The sequence below is a fragment of the Anoplophora glabripennis genome, unplaced genomic scaffold, assembly GCF_000390285.2.
Source record: "Anoplophora glabripennis isolate ALB-LARVAE unplaced genomic scaffold, Agla_2.0 scaffold42, whole genome shotgun sequence".
In the NCBI taxonomy this organism is placed as follows: Eukaryota; Metazoa; Arthropoda; class Insecta; order Coleoptera; family Cerambycidae; genus Anoplophora; species Anoplophora glabripennis.
This window is the reverse complement of record NW_019416219.1, coordinates 564,833-589,434: the sequence shown is the minus strand read 5'-3', so window position 1 is coordinate 589,434 and position 24,602 is coordinate 564,833. Positions and strand designations below refer to the sequence as shown.

General features: G+C 31.9%; 2 protein-coding genes across 4 annotated transcripts in view; one reads left to right on the top strand and one right to left on the bottom strand.

Annotated features, from left to right (window-relative positions):
* Positions 1-870: 870 nt before the first annotated feature.
* LOC108905448 (patatin-like phospholipase domain-containing protein 3) lies at positions 871-15,119 on the top strand. 2 transcript variants are annotated; one of them, XM_018708314.2, is made up of 11 exons: positions 871-1,178; positions 7,588-7,784; positions 8,551-8,775; positions 9,345-9,605; positions 9,662-9,837; positions 9,965-10,147; positions 12,055-12,212; positions 12,682-12,763; positions 13,801-13,984; positions 14,055-14,199; positions 14,475-15,119. In XM_018708314.2, exons 1-11 carry the CDS (start codon positions 1,019-1,021, stop codon positions 14,708-14,710), a joined length of 2,007 nt encoding a protein of 668 aa, XP_018563830.1. In that variant the 5' UTR covers positions 871-1,018; the 3' UTR covers positions 14,711-15,119. The 2 variants fall into 2 exon arrangements, with proteins under 2 accessions (XP_018563830.1, XP_018563832.1); XM_018708316.2 differs by lacking the exon at positions 9,965-10,147 and having other exon boundaries at positions 872-1,178.
* Positions 15,120-17,756: 2,637 nt separating this feature from the next.
* The window catches only part of LOC108905435 (rho GTPase-activating protein 10), a 55,986-nt gene continuing 49,140 nt past the window's right edge, over positions 17,757-24,602 (bottom strand). The window contains exons 4-15 of one of the 2 annotated variants that reach the window (XM_018708281.2): positions 24,230-24,382; positions 23,917-24,109; positions 23,760-23,857; positions 23,247-23,426; positions 22,856-23,192; positions 22,664-22,769; positions 22,183-22,609; positions 21,678-21,903; positions 21,484-21,622; positions 21,133-21,207; positions 19,532-19,611; positions 17,757-19,473 (exon numbers count right to left, since the gene is read on the bottom strand). In XM_018708281.2, coding sequence (XP_018563797.1) covers positions 19,382-19,473; positions 19,532-19,611; positions 21,133-21,207; positions 21,484-21,622; positions 21,678-21,903; positions 22,183-22,609; positions 22,664-22,769; positions 22,856-23,192; positions 23,247-23,426; positions 23,760-23,857; positions 23,917-24,109; positions 24,230-24,382 — 2,106 coding nt within the window. In that variant the 3' untranslated portion in view covers positions 17,757-19,381. The remainder of the gene's footprint in view (positions 19,474-19,531; positions 19,612-21,132; positions 21,208-21,483; positions 21,623-21,677; positions 21,904-22,182; positions 22,610-22,663; positions 22,770-22,855; positions 23,193-23,246; positions 23,427-23,759; positions 23,858-23,916; positions 24,110-24,229; positions 24,383-24,602) is intronic. The other variant, XM_018708282.2, reaches the window with a different exon arrangement.

Here is a 24,602-nt window from a genome sequence, read left to right as displayed (position 1 = left end):
TTTTGGATACCCCCCTCAATATTTATGTATTAATTTTAACTTGAGTATTTAAACAATAGTTGAAATTAAACTGCAAATGGGGCCTACATCACGATGAAGAAGCTCCAAGTGGTACATTCATTGATAATCTTGAGTCAAAAATACGATAATTAGGCCAAACTTGCTTCATTGCAAGATATATGCTGTATAAGTCTTAAAAAATCATATTTAACAAAAAAATAATTTAATTTTTATAAATTACCTATACCAGTGGCGCAGGTATCGGAGATACATCGTTAAGAACGTCCGAATTTCGACGAAGGTCATTATTTTTTTGATCCCCAATTGTATTTCAAAAAATATGTATCTCCTCCATTGTAAAGCGAGTAATTTTTGAGTAATAATTTTTTTGGTCTAAAATTGACAGTATTTCTCAATATCTCCTGTGCCTCTGCCCGTACCTCTACTACTCCCCTGACTACGACGCTGACGCCGCAGATAACTGGTTGAGATAAACACCTTTCAACTTCCACTTTAAAACATTTTATCTATTGAAGATATTTTAAAGCCAGCCAAATGAATCCATCCAAGTAGTAAATTGAAAGAAAAGAGGCAAGCAAGAAAGCAAAATTAAGTTAAAAATAATAATAGGGCCCGAGGCCTGTCGGCCTGTTCGTTTTAAGTTCTAATTTCCCACATTGACGACCCAGGACCACACCACAACATTTAACCAATGACGTGAGATATGCGTCACGCTATTCTCCTTCCATAAATTTTTCCACGTGCCCGGCATTTCCCATCTCTTTCTATCTTATGAGGAAGTGGCTAGTGGCATCATCGTCATGCTTCTAGTCGCTACTACTGGAGCTATATTTTCATCAAATTGTCAGTCTTTTAATTAGTCCAGCTAAGTCTGTCGTGAGAGGAAGTGTAGGGAACAGTTTTTAAAATACACTCGATTAAAAAAAAACATTACGAAATTATCTGGAATTTGTTTAATATTTATTGTGTTCATTGTTTCTTGTGATACTTGTTTAAGATGAATCTGTCATTTGCTGGTTGCGGATTTCTCGGTATTTATCATGTGGGGGTCGCTTGTTGTTTTCGCAAATACGCGCCTCATTTGCTACTGAATAAAATATCAGGTGCTTCTGCGGGTGCCATTGCAGCATGCTGCCTAATTTGTGATTTACCTATAGGTAAGTCTGCCAATCTATTGAAACAAATTTTATTACGAAAATCTGGTTCTAGTACTTATGTAAGTACTTGTGTTTTTCACTTCAGTAATTTTGAAATTAGGTAGGAACAATACAGTAGGTAGTGTGTTCAGTTTATTAATAAACGTTAATATTCATGAATGACTGTTGACATTGACGTTTTTAGGGTTTGACTTAGTAACAAAATCAATTGTTTTTGACGTATAAATTTCATAAAAATGTAAAATTACCGATGTGATAACGGCTTTATATTGATATGACGATAGTTTTTGTGTAAAGAAAATAATTAATTATTATGTATTGTAATTAAAATTAACAAACGACAGAGTAAACAGTGTTTACTAAACACCTCTATTTTACCTACCTACCTACGACAGTTCGTAAAAATAACCTATGTCAACAAACAAGGTCGGCACGCCGACTAGAGTTGTGACTTTACAATTTCCACAACTTTTCAATGGTGGTAGGTGAATTCAATTTAGTTTTATTGTCGGTCGAAATTAACGTTTTTCGTTTAATGTTCTGAAGTGCACTGCAGTGCAACATGCAGGAACTTTGTAGCACATTTGGTAATTTCAAGTTTCAAGCATTACCCAAGTATAAACCTACATTTGTCATTGAATTCATTGTTTATTTTGATTAAATTTCTGTTTTGGTCAGTTTAGTTTTAGTCAATTTAGATTAAAAGTAAAATAGGATTAATATAATTCTTTTTGTTGATGTGATTTTTTGGTAACTTGGCAACGTGTCCGTCTTTTATTTGATTGGTTCTTTCTAGCGGGAAAATGCAATATTATAAAAAAATATAAAGTACCTAATGCTGTAATTGAGGAAATTTAGGTGCAAAATAAATATCATCTATTCGTTTATTGAAAGTGAAGTTAACACTAGTGAAAAAAGTCCACTGTTATTGTTTTTAGTAGGTAGATAACCACAGTTTGAAAATTTAATTGATTTGAAATTTATAGTATATTAGCTTTAATAAAAGGTCTAATGTATATACCTACTATTAAATTATTGTTAGATATACATAGTTCGCATTTAGTATGATTTATAAATCATAAATACGTTGTTGATATTAATTGCGTTCCGATAAGAAAAAACAAAATTGCTTATACATTCTGAACAACAGCGTTTGCGTCACTGTTATTTTCAAAGCCGATGTTTCTCCTAATAAAATAATTGTGCCGTGAGCAGGGGTGGTACACTCAAAACTAGTAGGTCATACCGATAATCGTTTTATTGTTTTCGCAAGCAACTAGGATAGGAACTAATTGCGAAGTACGATTTCCACGTTTTGTGATATGGTTACCGATCCCTGAAGGTCACAAAAGCTAACACAAACAAAATTAGTAATCGCGTGTGTTTGTTGTGGTTTAATTATTTCCTTCTCACGATTAGAGATTTGTCACACGCATTACCATAATCTCATTCCTAATCCTAACAGCCGCTATCTATATTATTTCATGTGGTGGCCATCGCATCGTAGTAATAAATAGTTCCTGTGACATAAACGTTCTAGAACTGCCAAGAAATATTTTCGTTTTCTAGAAATTACCAAATTTAACATCGAGATACCTGAAGTAGGTAATAAAACACGACAGTTGGAGCTAATGTAGTTGGCGCTAATGGGGTATTTACAATAAAAATGTATAATATTCCGTCCCTGAATACTGTTCAACAAAGAAAGTTAATAAGAAAATTCAAACAATTTCCAGTCATACATAAATAACCCTTATATAAATTCTGTATTTTAAAAATTGCTATTCGAATTGTATGCCATTGTCCTCAACCTTGTATGGTACTTAGACTATTGAACTTCTTATTAACAGGTGGCACAATTAAAGTATAGTAAAAAGGTCTCCACTTTCCGCCAAATTCGATTTATTTTTGTGCATGTATATTTTAAATTGTCAGTAAAATAATGAGATACAAAAATAAGAAATACAGGTCAAGTTATTTTCCACATTTTATGGTGAATAAATACATAGCAAATGCCAATAAAATTTAAAGTCAGGAATATGATAAATTCCTTAAATTTTTCTAAATACCTTCAAGCATTTTTCTGATAAATTCTCAGTTGTATTTTAACTTGGACATAAAGTTAGGGACACTGTTTCTGTTGTTATTATTGATAATTAAAATTTCTGTAGATAGGTAGAACAATAAATCTACAAACTATATTTAAATCCCCGTATCCCTTTGTCCTCTTTTCAAGTACTTTTGATATTCTTTGTTTATCTGGTTTATCACACAATAAAATATGTATGTAATAGTCATATTTTTGAAGTGTTTTCCCATGCAAGGTCGTTTTAAAAAATATGTTGAAGTATTTTTATCTAATTTAGAGCATTTCTAAAAATATACCAAAGCATATATTACAGGATACCTTGCATGCCTTGATATAACGATAAAATGTAGAAACTAAAAATTAAAGGAAATTTTGTAAAAAGATATTGCAATTATTGTTATTTGTTAAGCCTTCCTTTCCAACTTAATATCAATAAATATAATTACCTCGTTGCTATTTATGAAATAGAAATGGCAGTCCAGTATTACAGAATGTTCAAATCGGATGTTATTTTCTGCCATTCCTATCAAAATAAAAATGAAATAAATTAAAATATGTTTTGAATTTAAAATGAAAATTTGTATCTGTTGCTGTAACTTAGTGTTATACAAAACCTATTACATGCATGATATTTTCAAAACAATTCACAGTTTCTTGGTAAAAAAAATGTAATTGTGAATTTGTGACTCGAGTATCGGTCACAAAGTTCTCTATTTTGTTAGGAATTATCATTATTACCGCTTTTTATCTTTATTATACCCACGTCCAGCTCGTTGATATCATTTTTTTTTATCATAAAAAATATCATGTTCGCACAAGTAGGTAACATAAAAAATTAATTATTGTATTTGTATTTTCATGTTTTATTCATAGTTTTAACGCTAACCTCCCTTTTACTTTTGAACATATATTTTTTTGCTGAAAACGGGGAAAAATAATTTAACAGTTATTTATGAGAATATTTGAAAAATATTTAAAAATTGAGGTCTAAGAGAAATAATAAAACAACTATTAACGATCTCAGGATTAAAAATAATTTAAGATTAAGAATTAAAAGCAGATAATGCCACAACAATCGATTTCAGTTTTGTATCTCGAAGAATAGTTAAATACTTATTTTTTTTAAACAAATGTTCTTATTTCGTATTTACTTAAATGATAACGATATATTTACTGTTTAATTTTCACATAATAATGTAGAGATAATAGATTTATGGAATAATATTTGTTAAATTGCTGATTAACATATTATCATTATCATTACTGATTGTATTAGTCTTTTTAGTGGGAAATCTATTGTTCTAGGTGTGTCGTTTTACAAATTGGATTCATTCAGATAACGTATCTTATTTAAACAGTAGTTTAAAAGGGGTTTGTTCCTCGGCAGTAAAAAAATGCGGTACTATTTGCCACCATATACACAAAGGATACTAAGTCCAGTAATGCACACGGCAGACTTGTACTGCGGAATAACAAACATGTAAACAACTATTATTGTGAAACATTTAGTAAATTTTAAGACAATTGTTTTTTAAATAAATAAAATAAAATGTATCGATTTTGTAGTACGAAGATCGTGATGTGCTTAAAGTTTAGCTCGAATTTTAGTAATTATGAATCTCTTAAAACAGGAACTTTTAATCAAATTAAGAATTTGAAAAATATGTAATTAAAGTACCCAAAGATTCACGGCATCCAAATAATCATACGTATTCAAAATAATTTAGGTACTTGCTAAAAAGCAAAATTCAGTAATTTTTAAACGCACGGGTGCAATACAAACTACAACATGTGCTCAAAATGTCCACCATTTTCGATGCAAGCACGACACCTTCGAATTCAATATTCGCGCACTCGCTGTAAAACGCCTCGAGAAAAGGAAATAGCAAAAACCACTCTGACACGGTCTAATTCCAGATACCAACACAAACTAAATTGCGTATTGTTGGACAGCTTAGTACCTTGACTTATCCGCCGCGCCCTTGTCATTTTGCTCTATATGAATTTTAAATTTATTACAATGCTAATTATTTTTTAGAATTAAGCATAAAGAAGTTAAAAAAAGTATAAACATTGTATTTTGTGGTATTCTATGCACGCAGTTATGTCAATATTAATCAAACTTTTGTACATCAAGTTGGAGATTTGATAATTTTTTTTCCCGGAAATGGTTGAGTTTAGGACCCATGTCATATTAGTTTTTTTTGTTTATTTTAATGTATTCTGTCGTCTGTTAAAATTAGGGCAGTCAAAGTTCTAACACCCTGTATATTGGTTACAAAATACCATGGCTCATATAACTGGTTAAAACCTTTGAATATATTATTTATTGTTAATTTATACTACAACCAGTGGTTAAAGTTAGAAGATGCTTTCTAATTCCCTGATCTGGATCGTTACGGAAGTTAGATCATTTACCTTGGAATTTTTTGGTTCAAGTTCAAGAGGATTTCATGTATTTGGTACCTACTTAATGAATGACAAAGTAGAACTGTGATTTTAAGAGTTTGAATTTTGTGACATAATTTGCTTCTTTATGGGAAATACAATGGAAAAAAAATTTGTTTGAACTTATAGAAATACCGTTGCTGCATTCATTTGGTCATCTCACTGCGTAGAGAAAGTAGGAGTTTTAACTGATAAGTAAGTTCTGTAATAATTGCTGCGTATAATGATGTTTGCAATATCCAAGCAAAATAATGCATTCCACGTTTCACTTGACTTGATTCGTTTGAACCGCTTTGTTCTCTAAGACTAAATATTTGTTTATTTAAACAAAAATTATTTAATAATACTTTAATCTAGAAAAAAATCTGCTGAAAAAGTAAATATAGTCTTTCCGAAGTCAGTTGAACATTTATAAAAACGCCTAGCAATAAAATTGAGTTTCATAGGCGTTCCTAAAAAAGTTTTCTGCTAAAGGTAAAAAACTATAATAATTTGTACCATTTGTATATTTAGCCAACAACATATTTTAATTATTTATGTCCTCAAACAATTTTATTATATTGATGGTAAATTTCGCTTTGTTCCGTTTCAAAAGGTATCTAAAATGCCATGTTTTGATAAAAGTAAAAAAAATATCCCTCTTATTTCTCCTTTCGCAATTGTAATATGAATGATTAATAGAAGGTGCCTATAATAAATTAAAATTACCTGAATCACACCAAATTCCGCATTGCTGCACTGCCCTGCTAAGCCATTTGTTGAGAACTGAATTTATGACCAGGTCGCCCAGTGCGGCTGTGTTTGTGCCACGTTTGCCCGCGCGCTCGTTCTTCAACTGGGCGACCAGACCTGTATATGGGTATGACTAAATACATATGGGAACAAGTTTTTCAAATATTTCAATGCCGAGTTGCTGCTTCAGCGACCGAACTTGGTATAATACTACCAACCTCTTGGTTCTTCAATTGAGATTGGAAAGACTATAAACAATTATTGTTTACTGTATTTAGAAAAATAGTTTCATTGTACATAGGTAATGTTTTCTAAAAATAAACCATCTTGAAAAAATCTGTAGTGTTTTCAAATGTATCTCGAATAATATTTTGATGATTTTTTATTCGTCTTTATTTTTACCGAGAATGTCAAATAATATTTTGATGGATAAATTGAAAATATGTTTTTGTTTTTTTTATTTGCCTTTGGTTTTACATATTTGTTTATGTATTGACATAAACTTCCACCTGATACTAAACCGTGACATAATATACATTATAGTGGTCATGGAGTCACTTCATAATACTAAGACTTCTTTTTTTTTCGTTTCCATTCCTTGCTTTATACGTATATCCAAACCCATTTTTTTAGATACAAATCTCTGTTTTGAGCTTCGAAGTCAGTACTCAGTTTAGAAATTGTCTCCCATGGCTACTGTAGAATTATTTAAGTAAAAATACAAATTCCCCACATTTTTGACAGTTTCTAGTAGGTCATTATTCTCGTTTATTTATATGGCAGGTCATTAACCAAATGACCTTATATAGAAACCGCCACTGGTCGTTTATCTATGTAGATTCTGATGGAATTGGGGTAATTATGATTAAAATTGCAGCGGTACCATTGTATGTAATACTAATAAACATAAACAAATATAAACATCAATATAACTGTATTTCATAGAACTATTAAATTATTTAATGACTAATTTATAACATATTTACTAGTTATTAGAGTTTATTCCTTAAATATGTAAAAAGTATCCAAATTCCAAATCTAAAGGTAATTTAAACTTAGTACTACCAGACAATTTATTGGAAACTATGAAATAGTTTTCCTTTTTCAATGTTTTAACGGTTTCTGCTTCTTCTTTTTCAGGTGAAATGACCAGTGATGTTCTCAAAGTAGCAATCGAAGCCCGCAGTCGTTCTCTCGGTGCTTTCTCCCCGTCTTTCAATATACACAGGCTTCTTCTGGAAGGCTTAGAAAAATTTCTACCGGACGACGCGCACGCCCGCGTCAGCGGCAAGCTACACATTTCTCTGACGAGAGTCCACGACGGAAAAAATGTTGTGGTAGGTACTAGAATAGTCGTTGTTATATTATAATTGTAATTGGCCAGGTTTGTTTAGTAAAATATGTGTTGTGATTAAGGTCCGTGAGGTAATCGTACATTCCAGCGGCGCACTTTGTTTTCTTATTTTATTATGGGAGGGTTTCAGAAACGCAAGTTTAAGATAAAACAACACGTGGGTCGTAATAAAATATATTAAAACAATTAAATTAAATTAATTAATAATTAATAAAAATATATAAATAATAATTAAATATCATATCAAGTCAAGCAGTTTGACTTCATTTGACAGATTTTTTTTAGGAAAAATTTGTTGAATTCATTTGATTAAAATAGTATTGATAATTTGTAATATGCCATGGAACTCACTGGGCAATTTGATACTTAGACAATAATTAAATAAATTAATAAAACCATAAAATCAATAATAATGGCAGCTTGATATATCAATTTATGTTTTTTATATTTAAAAGAAACAAATGTTTGATAAATGTCACTTTGTGTTTGATGTTTCTAAATATACATTTTTTACTACCTACATTTTTCATGTATAGCTGTTGTTATTCAAAAAAAAACTCAAAATTTTGTTGATATATGAGATAACACTGAATAATGTTTTGTAAATTTATATTTAAACGACTAGCCACTGCTATTGGTCAGTGTTGGGACTGCCAACCTAGCAATGTGAGACATTACACAATTGCCAGTGTAAATATAATGAATGTGGTAATTTGTCTGTAGATCTCATCAGAGATATTTTATTTCAGGTATCTCAATTTGACAGCAGGGAAGAACTCATACAAGCCTTACTGGCCTCAGCTTTCATACCATTTTTTTCTGGTTTGATACCTCCTAAGTTCAAAGGTGTTAGGTATATGGACGGTGGTTGTAGTGACAATTTGCCCACTTTAGATGAAAACACAATCACAGTCAGTCCTTTTTGTGGGGAAACTGATATATGCCCCAGGGACGACAGTTCGCAGCTGTTTCACGTAAGTTTTTAATCTATATTGGAATTAACGTTAGGAACAGTCGCAAGTTGAATGTTCAGTTCTTGATATAGTTGTAGGCGTTATATTAATGAGTTTGCGTTATATTAATTGGTTAATATATTTACGAGAGGTTTTAGTTAATGAGTAAATTTTAAGACGATAAGTACTAACTGCATTTAAGAACTGCACTTGTTTTTTTGTTTATTGAGGTTAACGGTCTTCATAACAATATTTCTATATGTAACTATTTAATTAATGTCAATATTTTTGTTTTGCGCCACAGTAAGCTCAGTTCAAGGCCAGAATTTATTATATGCTGCTTCACTTGTTACTCTAATAATATTTTTAAATAATCGCACGCGTTTCCTTAACTTTGTTTAATTAATTGTGCAATCAGATATACGAAGATCGTAAAAATTTTTCCTGCGTCTTGTCACAAGCTCTCGTCCCTATGTAGACATCTTTTTAAGTCAAAAAAACTTTAACGCAGTAGAAATGTTTACGTTTAAAAGATATAAATGTCTATAGCGTATCTTTGGTCAGTCATTAACCTTTATGTTTTATTTCAGATAAATATTGCAAACACCAGTATAGAATTATCGAAACACAACATATATAGGATGGTCAGAATACTGTTCCCTCCGAAACCGGAAGTTCTGTCGAACATGTGCAAGCAGGGCTTCGACGATGCCCTTAGGTTCTTACATAGGAACAATCTCATAAATTGTACGAGGTGTCTCGCTGTACAATCTACGTTTGTAGTGTCGGAGACGATCGAGGAACCTGTGGAGTACGATCCGCAATGCAAAGAATGCAAAATACACAGGCAGGTAAGGTTTAAACAGGAATTATATATTTTCCGAGCTAAATGTTTCTTTTCTTTTAGGAGGCGCTTGTTTCAAACGTGCCCGACAACGTTTTAAATAAATTCCAAGAGGCCATTGATAAAGCCAACAACGGATTGATAAACTGGCTGTTCAAACATCGAGGGATGAAGCTGCTCTCCGTGCTCAGTCTTCCGTACACGTTACCCGCCGATGTCGTGTACGCTACGTTCACCAAGTAAGTACCAATCGTAGCTTACAGTGTGGTAGAATCGTACTTCTTTGTATATTAACAACATCTGAAACTTGTATGTGAATTGTTTGTTGCAATTGTCGACAAGTCCATAAAATTAACACCATTACAGGTTGCAAACCATACCGTCTCTAAATTCAGGTCATAGGTTGATTTATAGGAAGTTAGCCGATTTCGATTTTCTAAGTATTAATGGTACTAACATTGAGACGAAATCGTACAAGTTTAACTTGCTAGGTAACGCCATCCTTCAGTCCCCCAATGCATGCCATCAACATTTTATTATGCAGAAGAGGTGATTAACATTTTATTTTCCTTACATTTTTCGTTTGTTCGTGTCGCCGTGTTTACTGTTCTCATAATTTTCCATCGCTACAGTTAAATTATGGCAAAAGTTGAAAATTTTGAAGCAAAAAACGTAATATTGGAAACAACTCTGACATTAACTTGCAAAACTTTGCCACAATTTGACTGACCAGCTCTATTATCTTGTTCACAATCCTCAAGCATTAAAAAATCATATTTTTTCCTGGTTGATAGATTTATCATCAGCGTGATTAGTTTTCCGTCGGAGATTTGCTGGAACAAAGTTTTCCATTTTTCTAGTAAACAGCGGCGCAGCTGCTAGTAATTTTTTTCAAAGTTAATTGGGCTTGTTATGTAGATAAGCTATCTGGTTGCTTCAGTACTAAATAATGCATGTTCATATGAGTAATGGATGTTGAAATACTGTCTTCAGATAAAACTGCTCCATGTGATTTGATTTTATGAAAATTTTTATAATGGATATATTTAAAATGTTACTTTAATTTCACTTTCAAATTAAACCTAATTTTGAGTCTATTAAAAACTAATACTTCACACAGAAAGTCACGGACACTTTGTAAATTGAAAACTAAAGTAAATGTAATAAAGTGAAATGGTGTCGTAATCGGACATTCAAATTTCATTGAATTCGTTTTGGTCCTTTATTTTTTGCCTGCGTACCGCCCTGTTGTCATATTACATTATATCAGGTGGATTGCTATTATGTATTTCATCTAAACTAGGTCGATTGACACTGACATTCACAAACTAAACACAGTGCTTTAAAAAAATAGTAACAAATGCTTTGTATTAAATACTTGAAATAGTTTTGATTTATTTTTTATTATGAACATTGTATAAAGTGGAAAATAATCACTTTAAAACATAAATTAATTGTTAAATTTACTTTTTTTAAGGTTTTCATGGTTTTTTAAGTGAAAACTGTGTACTTTGTCGATAAAAAGAACCATTTTCGAAATAAACGTGTTTAGTGATTCACTAATTTTTGGAAATTTATGTTGTCTGAAAGTACGCATTTGTGGCATTTTATAAATAGTTTTTTTGGGGTATTTTGTCCTATCATAAATATAAATTTTTTAATTAATAGCTCGTAAATTGTTTATAGTGTAGCAAAATACCCATAAAATGGAAATTATCCATCAAAATCTGTACGAAACGTTCAACAATTGATTTTTGGTACGTTGTACAATAAAAAATGTTACTTCAAAATATTCGTATATGTACAAAAAATGTGGATTGAAAAAAAATTGTTTGGCACAAATGTATACATAGTATTAATTACATAGCCACACAAAAAAAGTACTTTTAGAATTGAGGAAAATACAAGAAAAATTTTTTCTATATTCGAATGTTCATTTGTATAGTTAAGATCTCGCCGAACGTGAATCCGCCGTTAGAATTGATGGTTCTTTTTCTAACCTCAAAAAAACGGGTTTATTAAGGTCGGATATCACGAATTTTCAAAAAATAACAGACTCGCGCCTTTGGTGTACGGGCGTTTTTGGGATCGCTGATTACGAATCCAAGGTCAATTTTGCAAAATTCAAGATAGCGGATCCAAGATGGCCGACCAAATTTTCAAAACAACAGATTCGCGCCAAATTTGGTATAAGGGGGATTTCGAGGATAACATATGTCGCATGAAGTACAGACAACTTTTTTTTGTGTGTGGCTGTGTTATGGGTGACCAGATATTGTAAAGTATTTAGGAGATGTAAAAGTTGATTCCAAATTATTTTGTTCAAGTAAATCTATTATTGACGACAATCGCATATCGTGTTCTATAAAAAATGTTTTCTGACACATAAGACGATTTTATTAAAATAGTTTTATTTGGTATTTCTTATTTGGAATCCTAAAGAATTATCTTCGTAGGTTTATGGTAGCCGCACCCCAAGTCGGTAACGGAGCCTGGGAACTGAGCAAATTCTTTATGGATAAGGTCTCGTATGTGCTCAACAAAGTCAACAGGAAGAGGCAACAAATCAGCGCCAAAATTACGTGTCAACTGGCAATTACGGAGTACGGAGGAAGTAAGTAATACTAGGGTATAGCCTGTATATACAGGAGGAGGCTGAAAGTGCATATTTTTTTTAGTTTTTTTGCAGTTGAGGAAATTTTAGCATGGAAAAAATAAACTAAATTAAATATAGAAGAAATATAAAAAAAATTTGAGAAAATTTCAAAAGTATTAATTACCTTTATATAAATTTTCGATTGAGTAGTTTATTTTTGTGGGTACTGAACACAGAAAAAAAAGTAACTGTTACTTTTTTTTTTTTTTCATTGACGTTAATATTAAATTAAATAATTAACTTTAATAGCTCATATATTTAGAAAATTTATTAGCACGTATTAGTATTTCTAGCAACTATAATTTAAAATTTTTCCACGATGCATTCCAATCGGGAAAAATTGTGCATAAATGCTTGTAAAAATTCCATTTTCATTTGATATTTGTGGACGACGACCGTTACACCGAGTTTATTATACTTATTTCAGATAAATATGATGTCGAGGCTTGCCAGAATGTAACCAGCGAAAACAAAGTGAACTTGAACTTTACTCTCAACTTAGATGACAGGTGAGTAACTCACTCTATCAGTTTTATTTTAAATTTGGGTTGAAAGTCCAACAGAGTAAAAATCAATGTCACGAGAACAAAGGCTCTTGCTCCGTCATGGCTGTAAATAATTATAAATTACTTAATCTGTTTTGACGGCTTAATCTTTATATATATTTTTCGAAATTTGCTCTCCTATTGATAAACAGCTGAAATTAATTTAAAATATATAATTAACGACTAGGAGTAATGGGTAAAGTTTCATCGTGAATCATGCACTTTGAATTATAATCTATTTATTTATGTAAAAAAAAAATACCGGACACGATAAATTAGTATGTTAGAAAGTATCTTTTATATAATGACATAATTACGTTGAATATAATTTAACATTCAGTATTAGTAATTAATCACTTCAAGTTGAGTTGAGGGGAAATTAAATAACAAGAAATAGTGCCTTCTTTTTTGCAAATTTTTTATTACGTCGATAAAAAAATTAATTTTGTAGCATTTTATCTACGTAGTTTATGAATATATTATTTTTATCAAACTAATAGAGTAGAATGACATCATAAGCTTGTCATGGCATTACGTAATGTATATTTCCAAATAATAGTTTTATTTAAATGTTTTGATGTTTCAACAAAGGATAGAAATTAAAAAAATATGTACGTGTACCTTTGGATTCAATTAAGGGATTTTTTTCACTAACCGTGACTTCCCTTAAATTAATTACACATCGTTACTTAATGAATTTAAATTAAGGCAATATTAAATTTAAAATAACGATATTGCGGGAAATAACCACTATGCAGACTAATTTCCGAACCTGCGTCCATATCTGCTGCGCTAATATTTAGTTCACAGCTGTCCACCAGACATATACTGGTTTTGAACTTGTTAGTTCTCATCAATACGCCATAGATGGAGCAACCGATGAATGAATCTCACCCGTACTAATCCATGTCTGTCTTTAAGACCAAAAATAGTTAAAAATTGAAATTTTGTGAAAAAGGTCTACTGTAGGAAATTAAATAACCCAATCCATTTTGTTGCAGTGATCTGCCTCTGTGTCAAAGTCCAGAGCGAAAATTCAAAACGAAAGAAATCCTCCAAAGGAAACCTAGCTTGACGATTAACAGAAGCGACACCATGGATGACGATACGTTCGAGCACATCCTCCAAGTTACGTCACAACATGAGACCATCATGGCTTACTATTATTTGGATGAAAATAATAAGGTAATTATTGGTATCACTTGTTTCCTTGTGTCCGTTATCGCGGAATAATTAATTTTATATTTCTTTTCAGGTTAAAGTCACGGAAATATTTGACGTAACCGACAGCGATTCTCCGATCGTTCAAACTTCACATGAGCGAGACGTCAACAAAAATTTGGAGTTTGACGATGACTGGGACGAATCTTCGTGGCAAGCGCAGCAAACAATTGACGATCGTAAGTATCAGTCATGAAGTTCTATAGTAGCTCGGCTGTGTTAAAACTAATTTTTGTTATAAAAAGAGATGAAATCCGTTTTTATGTCATGCCACCATTAAAAAATCAACATTACCTTGAATTTCTGTAAAATCGAAATATCGAGATGCTGTTTTCTCAAAAATTAAGCCTAGGACATTTGAACTACTTTTTGTCTATCTTATCGGAACATACGAAAAATTTCATAAAAATCTCGAACTTGATTCATCGTGAACATTACAATTTTCCTGTTGCAGATATGTCGGAATACGTATTGGAAGACATACTCGACAGTGACTCTTGCAACATTTTCTCGGACCCAGAAAGCGAGTGGACGGGCACGTGTAAAGTCGAAGAGCCTGAAGATGAACTGTATTCTACCGACCGAACCGACTTGCGTCCCGAATCGGACCAGCCCAACCAACCTAGCAGGGAATACATCTTAAACAACCATAAAGTGGCGCCATTAACTTTTCAGGGAATAAACACATAGTTTTATGAATAAAAATGTACGATTCGCTACATCTAAAAGAATTCTTATGAAGGAATTGAGTGGGAAGGAAAAGTTTTAATTTATTAGTGTTTCTACCAAAAAGATCTATTTTTGAACTTGTTAAACAATTCGATTACTGTATATATTTGTAATTTTAAAGGAGAGTATAAACAATTACTTGCCATTACCAAATACATTTAATTTATATTTTGTTTTGTAATTTAAGGAAATTGAGATTAGAGGTGTAACGTAAGGAGCTAAACTAAATGTGATATAGTTTTATATATTTTTATACCATAAAACTGATGTATTTAAGTATTAAATGACTATTTCCGATTTAAGATATTTATAAATATATTTAAAGTATTGTTATTGAAGAAAATATATTTTATATTAACTGTTAATTTTAATTAAAATATTAAAATAATCGCTGAGTTTATTTTTCCTTTCCTCATTTTACAATCACTTTAAATATATCGATTTTTATAAATAATTAAATTTTTCTAATCTGAAAACTACAGGAATATTTTGCTTTAGTGTTTTGCTTTATAAGGTCCAAAAAATTGAATTTTTTTATCAAAATTTTTTTCAAATTTTGATTGTTAAATATACCTAAAAGTTTACGAAGCGCAGTTGATTCCGCTTTCAGAAAAATTCGCGATCGCCACTTGTTACAAACCTAAGAGCATATACTACATGGAGAACCACGCTTACGGTGACGGAGAAGAAATAGTTTCTCGCCCTCGTGTGACTAACTCATACAACTTCTAGTCGATTAGAGAGAGCGAGTACCCAAACTATCGCCGTTTCTCTCTACTGAGTACACTTTTAATGCGCGCTGTTACTCCATGTAGTATATGCTCTAAGCATGTTTATTTCTAATTTCTGATGCTGCTTAGACAGTCTATGGTCTTGCTCCATATTTAATATCAATATTTTTACTTAAAAAAAAATTATTTCGGTTATTTGTTACAGAAATATTACTTCCAATACTTTTTTACAAGACATCTAGTATAATAAAAGCGAAATGACCCCGTCATTTATCATCAAGGCCTGCTATCGAAGGCCTTTTTAGTTAACCTGACGGCCGGTAGGTGCGCTACGGTTCTCTCTTTTTCTTAAGAGCTCCGTGTTCTTCTATTATTATATGTATTGTGGGTCCTGCCATCTGGTGTCGGAAGTAAGATATTCCTTTGAAATTTTAAAGTTACTTTTGATGATAAAAGTGAGTAGGAAAATGGTGATAATTTATAATTTTTTGATATATTCGGTTAAAATAATTAGTGCTTCCATTCCAACAGACAATATTCAAATCTCAAGGGTCATAATGTGTAAAATAAGTGAATAGCAAAACGGTGAGAATTTACAAGTAGATTTGTTGATATATTCGACCAAAATAATCAGTGCTTCGATACCAACAGACGATAATCAAAACTTAAGATGCTTCCAAGGGCCATTAACAATGTACCTAATAGAAGACAGAGGTAAGCCTCGTTTTTCTACTCTATTGTATTTACACCATTTACTTCTTCTAAAGCTGTTCTAAATCTGGAATATGCACTAATATTAAAGTAATAACTTTATAGTGTTTACGTAAGTGATAATTGCAGATGTAGCTTAAAAAATACATTTTAATGCATAGTTTGCTGGCTTTATGAGTGCAATTTACATCTAATCTATCTGGTAGTTTAGATTTTCATTGGCCTGTATCGAAAACTTCGATCAGATTGAATCGTCTTTATCTTTCCATCATCTTCATTTAAATGTTGACAAATCATGATACAAACCTGTCGCTTAAATATTATACCATTTTTTGTGGCATCAAGAAAGTAGAATTTCATTCGATATTTTTCTTCTAGCGATAATGAATATATTCCTAATCTAATCTCAGCAAATACAACGGCAATACCCGAGTCCATGAAAAATGTGTAATTTTGTCTCTAATAATCTTACCTTTAGCGGGTCTTGTTCTAAATCAAATTAAGAAACGTGATTGAAATAATATTTTATTTATAAATAATAATACAACAATTACAATTGTTGACAATGCAAATGAAAATTATAATATTAACAACTGAATAAAATATATACATACATAAATATAGTACAATTTCATATTAAGTATTATATATTATATTTTTTCCAATTAAATTGTATAATAAAATATATTAATGGTAAACATACATAATAAAAATATCACAAATAAATATGTATGTCGAAAACAATATCTGAAAATATATTAATAACAAGGAAATAATAAAAAGCTTAAGGATAACATTTAAATTAAAATATTAAATACTATAAACACATATCAAGAAACGATTAAATTAAAAAAGGTAACTATTTCTTAAAAGTTCTCTCATAACCGTTAATCAAACTTTTGATATGAGAATTTGGTGTTTTAGGGGAATGGTCCCAATAAATCTATAGATAAATATTGCTATTGGATATATATTTATATAATAGAAAAATGAAACTCAATCACAAATTATTATACCTACCGTTTCCTAGATCCACTCATGTTTTCGAATGACCTAACAACAGTCATCACTTATTACAAGTAATGTTTTATTTTCAAAATAATTTCCGTTTCAAATTTACTGTTAAACAGTGAGTAATTCGTAGCCAACCTACCTAAAAAGGTCACCGAAGAATTATGACAAAATCGAACTGCATACACTTTCTTTCTTTCCAAATTTTATTAAAAAATATACTTATTGCCAAAATCGTAAAGCGTTTAGCAATTACGATTTCTCAAATCGTACGGGATAGTTTTAAATTTATCTTAAATTTTATAAGAAAAATATCCCTCAGTGGCCATTAAAATTCTGTCGCTATGTTGAAATCTCACATCTAGGAAAGCGATATTGAAAAAATATCAGTCAATACCAAGTTTTGACCAAAAAATTCCAGGCTTTCCAGGCAGATTCGACAAATTTTCCAGGTCTCGAAAATGTAAGTCGGTTTCCATTTTTCTATAACCACCGTTTTACAATTTTTTTGTCGGTATCTTCCACGTAAATATTTAACAGAGCAAGATTATTTCAAGAAATTATTTACTTGCCACTATTAAGTTTGTATCAAGTGAGAAATAATTTTTGCTGAACTTTAAAAGGTAATTTCGACATATTTGGGAGGTTTTTGTCTTGAGAAAACGACACTTCAACAGACCAAAATTTAAAATAAATTTTTTTAAAAATATGTGGAATTTTTTATTGGGAAAATATTAAACTCTAGAAGTTGATAAATGCATACTCGAAAAAATATGTGTAGTATTTATTCTAGTTAAAAATAAATGCATCACCGTTTAAAATAATTAAAACAAAAGAAAAGAATTAAAAACTGGCATTATCTTGTTTTTTTTAATGTTTTCATCAAAATAATCAGATATTAGAATATCGTTAATAATGTTTTTTTTTTAAATCCATAAATTTTTAATTTTTGTGATTAATATAAGGATGCAACAAATAATTGTCGCTAATATTCAAATATGATGTTTTGCATACATCATTGTCATTTATATTTCTTCAATAAACAAATGTTTTTTTGTAAATTCTGACTGCAATTAAGTAATTTTATTCTTTTTTATAAAAATCAAGGTACCAGGCGACTTTTGTAATAGAAATAGAAGTCGATATAACTCTCGTAGACGAGCGAGATTTCAACATAGTCGAATCACGCATGTATTTGTATAATTTTTTGCATCTCTTGGCGTTTAATCGAGAGCAGGTATAATTTATGGCAATATACAATATATTAATTTATATCAGTGTGCCAGTCTGGACTATCACAGAACGTGTGTATATAACACTAAAAATTAAAATTTACACTGGGCACATTTTAAAATATTACTCTACGTTTTGTCACAGCTTCGTCTACTTTCTAAGAAATGTAAATGCGACTATATCGAGAAGTAGGAACAAATTGTGGCTTTACAAAGTAATTATTAAATTTCAATCATATCTTCTTCAAAAGCCGATTAGAAATATAGCAGACGTGCCCAGAGCGGAAATAAATTGTAGATTGGTTGATTCAAACTACTTTAAAACTGAAAAAAAAAAAATTGAGACCAAATAGTTTTCTAATTATGTGCATGACATTAACTATTTACATCTACAATATACATATACACATTGATTCACCTTTGGACATTGTATTTTAGACACCTCTTCACATACATCTTGTTTCATTAGAATTAGGCTATGGAAACTGGTTACGAAAAATATATATGCTGTTTAAATTGATCTTTGCCTGATATGTTGGTTTGTTGTATATGAATACTTGCGTTATCCAAAAATCGAAAGCATCTAAAATTAGGGCCTGCCGCAAAAGCGCAGTCCCAACACTTACGAACTAATATTACCAAAACGTAATATTTATAAAAGGAAAACACATCGACATAAAAAAATATGCCAAATATAAAACGTTCAGGATAAATGCTTTTTGGAAAACACCGTTAATATTTGGGCGGTATATTGTACAGGTTTACGTGGAACTTTTCCTCTCTACACTAGACTGTTTCATCAATGTTCTTGTACTATCTAAGCTCTGCCTGTGCCTACTTAATCTCGATTCGTGGGGACCCCCACCCGGAAGAGAGTTGTTCAAATGCAAAGCTCTGCAGAGGCCGTGTCTCAAGGACGTGGATAGTTTCGACAGAGATCCGCTCTGTCAAGGGAGAACTTCTACGTAGTTTTCCGGTATCAGGCCGGTCTTGCCGTTCAGGGTTCCCTCCAACCAGCCCGGTTCTTGCGAGACTTTCACTTAAAATATGGAAAAAACATAAGTACAATCTCAAGTAAAATGAACGGGCCTACTAACCGTTCGTGATAATTTGATTTGGTTCAAATGATAGTTCGCCATCGTGTTCCCCAAGACAAGCATATAATGTTCTTACTCTCCTGGAAAAAATAAACGAAATTTATCACGTTTTTCAGAATGGTCTACAGGGTGCGATATTTCCAGTGGCATTTTCTTAGAAACCAAAGATATATGTAGATCACATGGTTGTATAAAGACATTTTTATTGTTTGATTGTTGCTCTTTAATAGCTAACTGCACAAAATGTCTGAAAACAGAAGTATTAAGCACTTGTATTACAGCAACTACAAAGCGTTATTCTTGTGGAGAAACAAATAAAATTGCCAATATCTGGCAAAAGATTGATTTTTTGGAGCAACGGAAGAGACGAATTATCAAAAATTGTGTATTCAATGCATCCAATTTCTTAAATTCCTGGAAAAGAGAAATTTTTTCACACAACACAATCTGCAAGTATGAAGATATAGTCCAGGGAACCAAGGGTTTCCCCTCCGATTTCTTTCGGATAGACCCGAGTAATATGAAACTTTGACTGTAGGTAGAAAATAGCTCAACAAACAAAAGTTATATAGTGCCGATGAGCGCTTTTGCCCAGGGGGTGGAAGCCCCTTCTAGGGGGTGAAAAATAAAATATTGGAAATAACCCCAGGAATCGATAAAGCAATAAATTTTAAGCAAAAAGTAGCTTATGAACATTTTTCGACAAGTCAATATTTTCTGAGTTGTTGGTGATCGAAAATGTACATTTTTTATTAGAAAAAGATGTTTTTCAGTAGTTTTTCTCGAATAACTCGGAAAATAGACATTCTATGAAAAAAAAACAGCAATCGATCTGTTTTTTTTTTTTAAAAAGAAGCATCTTTCCAATAACTTTTAAATCCTGCTTAAAAAATTTGATTTGATTGAATATTGACAAAGTTATTCAAATTGTTTATAAATACAAAAATTAGACCAATGTTTAAACAAGCGCCAAAGCTCTCCTAATTGACGGATTCGAATTTTTTCAAAAAGCCTTTGAAAGCTTATATATGTGATTAAATTTTCAAGTATCTAAAGGCCTTGGTTTTTGCTGTGCAAAATTTTTAAAATTTACAAATTTTTTTTCAAAATTTGGATTGCAAAATTATTATGCAAAATCTATCAAACCGATTTTGATGAAATTTGGTGTGATGATTCTACATAACATGAAGTTTTCTTGAGCCAACTATGAAGGTCCTATACTCAATTTAAAGATCCCAAAGAAATTCCCTAAAAAGTAATGTTTATTCGGAGGTTTTAACCTATTTTCTCTTCGTTCCCTGGACTAATAAAAAAATTGATATGCACTGCCGTTTCGCTCATGACTAGTACCGATATAAAATACATCTTTCAGTTTTTAAAGAAATGCCAGCGGGAATGTAAAACGGAACGCCCTGTGCATATTGAAAAGCTGTGATCGATAGCATTTAAAGTGAAATAATGAGACAAATCCAACAAAACGTTCTTAAGGTGGAAGGTGACTTTAAGGAAATATTGAGGATGAAATGATAAAATGATGAACGTAGACCAAACCAAAACATCCTAAAGCTATTCTGTGGTGACAATTAGTAAAACGTCCTTACCGTACTCTCCCGAAAACAGGGCTCGACCTCCCTGAAGATACATTAAGTAATGCGTGTTCTTTATTTAGCAGCGTCCTAACAGGGTTGAAAGGATTAAAGTAGGGGTTAGTACAGTTAGAAGATGAAAAAAACGAGGTTAATACAGCAGAAAGAAGAAAATACAGATCAAAGAGTTAGGGTAGCTGAAAGCAGATTCATTTCGTTGTTACACTTCTTATATCGGACAACGTAAAAAGTGTAAAAACTAAATAGTGACAGTAAAGAAATGAATGATGCTCTTCGGAAGTAACTGTAGGTTAAGAGAAAAGTGTACATAAAAAATAATTACTTCTATTTTAACAAAACACTTACACGTCTCCAGGAGACTTGTACATTTTGGGGTAACCCATGTAAACCGATGACCTCTCCGTCTTCTTCGGTGTCACACCGATGAAATTCTCTCTAGAAGTGGAAGACAATGATTCATTTGAACTGCTGGTACTGTTTGCTTCTAAAATAAAATAAAAACGTAGGTTCCAGTATATGACAAGAACGAATAATCTTACCGAGTCTGCTATAATTCCTGAAACTATTCGGACTGTAACTCCTCAAGTTCGGCAAATTTGTTTCCGATTGAGACGTAACACTAGGCGCGTAATGCTTTAATCTCTGCTGGCTAGGTGGCCTGTTAGGTACGTGGTCGCTCCGCGACATTGGGTATCCACCATTTGCAGGTTCAAGAACGCTGTGCATGCTAGACGAAATGGGTGGTTCGATATACGAGGTCACAGTCTAAAAATTAGAAAAAGAGAAATATACACCTGATATTCAGGGTCTTAAAATTTTTTAGAACACAATATTCTCTTTCACTGGCTGGTAATTGTGCAATTTTTCTTGAGATTTCATTCAATCAATCAGCGATCACATTATCTGGAGCGTAGACGTAACAGTTTGTCATTATTCATTGTAAACGAATTATTAATATTGATGCCGCTTTTGGGATTTTTAGTCGACAGTACCAGCCGTGGAATGTTGGTTGCATAAGCTCAGCAACTATTAATTAATACTTACACAAGTGTACGGCTGATTGTGTGTTCTATAGTTAGGTGAAACTCTCGCGGGGTGACCGTTATTAACGAACGCTCTGTTCGCATTTCCAGTGTTGACGGTCTCGTCCGAACCAACGTACGTAGGCAGGTGATTGTTTGGCGGACTGTAGATGCTCTGACTGTTACTACTGTTGCTGCCGCCAGAGACGCTACTCGAGACGTTAGGGCCATTCATAGTACTTGCTTGGCCCGTCTTGGGAGACATCTGTTCCGGCTCGTTAAAGAAAATCCTCTCGTAGTTGTCTATCAGTATTTCTACAACTATGTTGTAAAATTTAAGGTCCAGGATCGAGGCGACAGTCTCTTCTTCCGGTCGTAAAAGTGTCGGTCCAAAGCATACACCTAGGTTGCTTACATTCATGAGGTTTTTATCACTTTTTGCCACCACACTGAAAGAGAATTCGTCTAGTTTTGTGTACGGTATGAAAATATGGCTCACTTACTTTGTTAAATGCTTCATTAAAATTTTTAATACTTCGAAATTAGATTTTGGGAGACGATACAATAAAGTGTGCACGTCGTTTACTCTGCTTTGTTTGGATTCGCTCTCTGAAAAATAACATACATTTTGTTGGCTATAATATAACGAACGAGACAATATCTTAAATATTTCTCATAAAAATAAGTTTACTTACTGACAGCAGCTATAAACCCATTGTGGTACCGGTAAGTCATAAGAGGCTCAGGTAAGTTTCTCAAATATGTCTTTAGAGCACTGGTAATGGTTTTGGTTTCCCATTCCAGTGGATCATCCAAAGTCAATTTCTCGCTTTTCCTCCTATCCAAACCCATATTCAGCAGCTTGTTCACTTTCGAACTTACCCCTACAACCCTATAGATACCCTGTTCCTCCAAGCCCCTACTTTCTAATACTTCTATACATTTTTTGACAAATTGTATGCCGGTTTCGTCTAGGACCCTTTCTTCTGAATTTGGTGCTTTAATCACATTGTTGCTAGGAATCGTGTACGTCTACAAATTTAAACAAAGTGAATAAGTTATAGTCGAAGTTTGTAAATATATTACAGGTTCTTTTCCGTCCATTATGTCCATCCAAGCTTTTCTGTCCTGTTCAGATAAAGCTTGGAACGTGAAAACTACTCCCGGTTTTGAATCCAACTGGATATCGAAGCAAAACCGTTTTTCTATGGAGTCGGACATTCGTCTCACGCAAGATGTTAGAACCATCGTTTCGGGCTGTGGAAGCTACAAAACATATTTTATTATACACTTCAAGTCAAAATTTATACACCTGGTTAAGATGGATACAATTTCAAAGAGATAAATGACAGGAACGGACAGCCCAATAGCGTCAGCATAGGAATTGCAGACTAGACAGATTAAACGACAGATGACTGAGAAGCAAGTTGTGTTCTCGGTCACACTAAATGACGTCATAACGCGTTTTTGATGACGTGACGAAATTTTAATTGCATAATCATACATAAAATACATCTTTTCAAACTACATTTAATTTGTATCTAGTATTTAAGAAATTAATTTTTTTTACACTGTTGTCAGTTCTAAACATCTACTTACCGATTTTGTTGTAAGTTGATTATATGACAACATGCTAAATTCTTTTGTTTCTTTGTCATATTTGCAATAATGTTTAGTCCAAGTTGTACCAAAAGCCTCTGTAAAATTTATAACATTTAGTAAAATAAAAGATATCCCTTTCGTTTTCTAGATTTACTTTTTTCTAGCAAAAATAAGTATCCTTCCCGGCATCCTTTAGCGTTTTTCCTGATTGGCTCGTCCTGTTTCTGCACCTCAGACATTCGTTTCTTTAGTTTCTGACTGAAATCATCAAAGTTGCTTCTAGTCTTTTGAATTTTCTGTTGCAAGTCTTTCATATATGGGTCGTAGTCCTTTTTCAACTCATAACCCTTAAATTATAAATTCGTTTATCAAAAAATTGATTGCCGACTAGAAATAGAATTGTACTGATAAATATGGAAAATTTAATAACAATAATAATAATAATAACAATTTTTATAACAAATTACCTGGTGGTAAAATGTAAACCATGCGTATATGAAAGTTAACAAAGTCTCAACAAATTCAAATTTTTTCCTTTCGTGAACTTCCTGTATTAGATAAACATAATCCATACTAGCAGCATAAAAGTGTCTTTCAGCCATATCAACTGATGCATCAGCCTGAAAAAATAATTTTTTAGAATTGTAAAACATATATGTATACTACTTTGGATAAAATTTTAATCAAAAACAATGTTTCAATATTTTGTACGTTGAAAAATATAAAATAAATTTAAGCAATTTTGACAATATTAATAAATAAGATACACTTATTATGATTTTATCCATAATAATGACTATTCTATAATTCTCAAGCTGCAAAGAGTCAGTCACAAAAAAC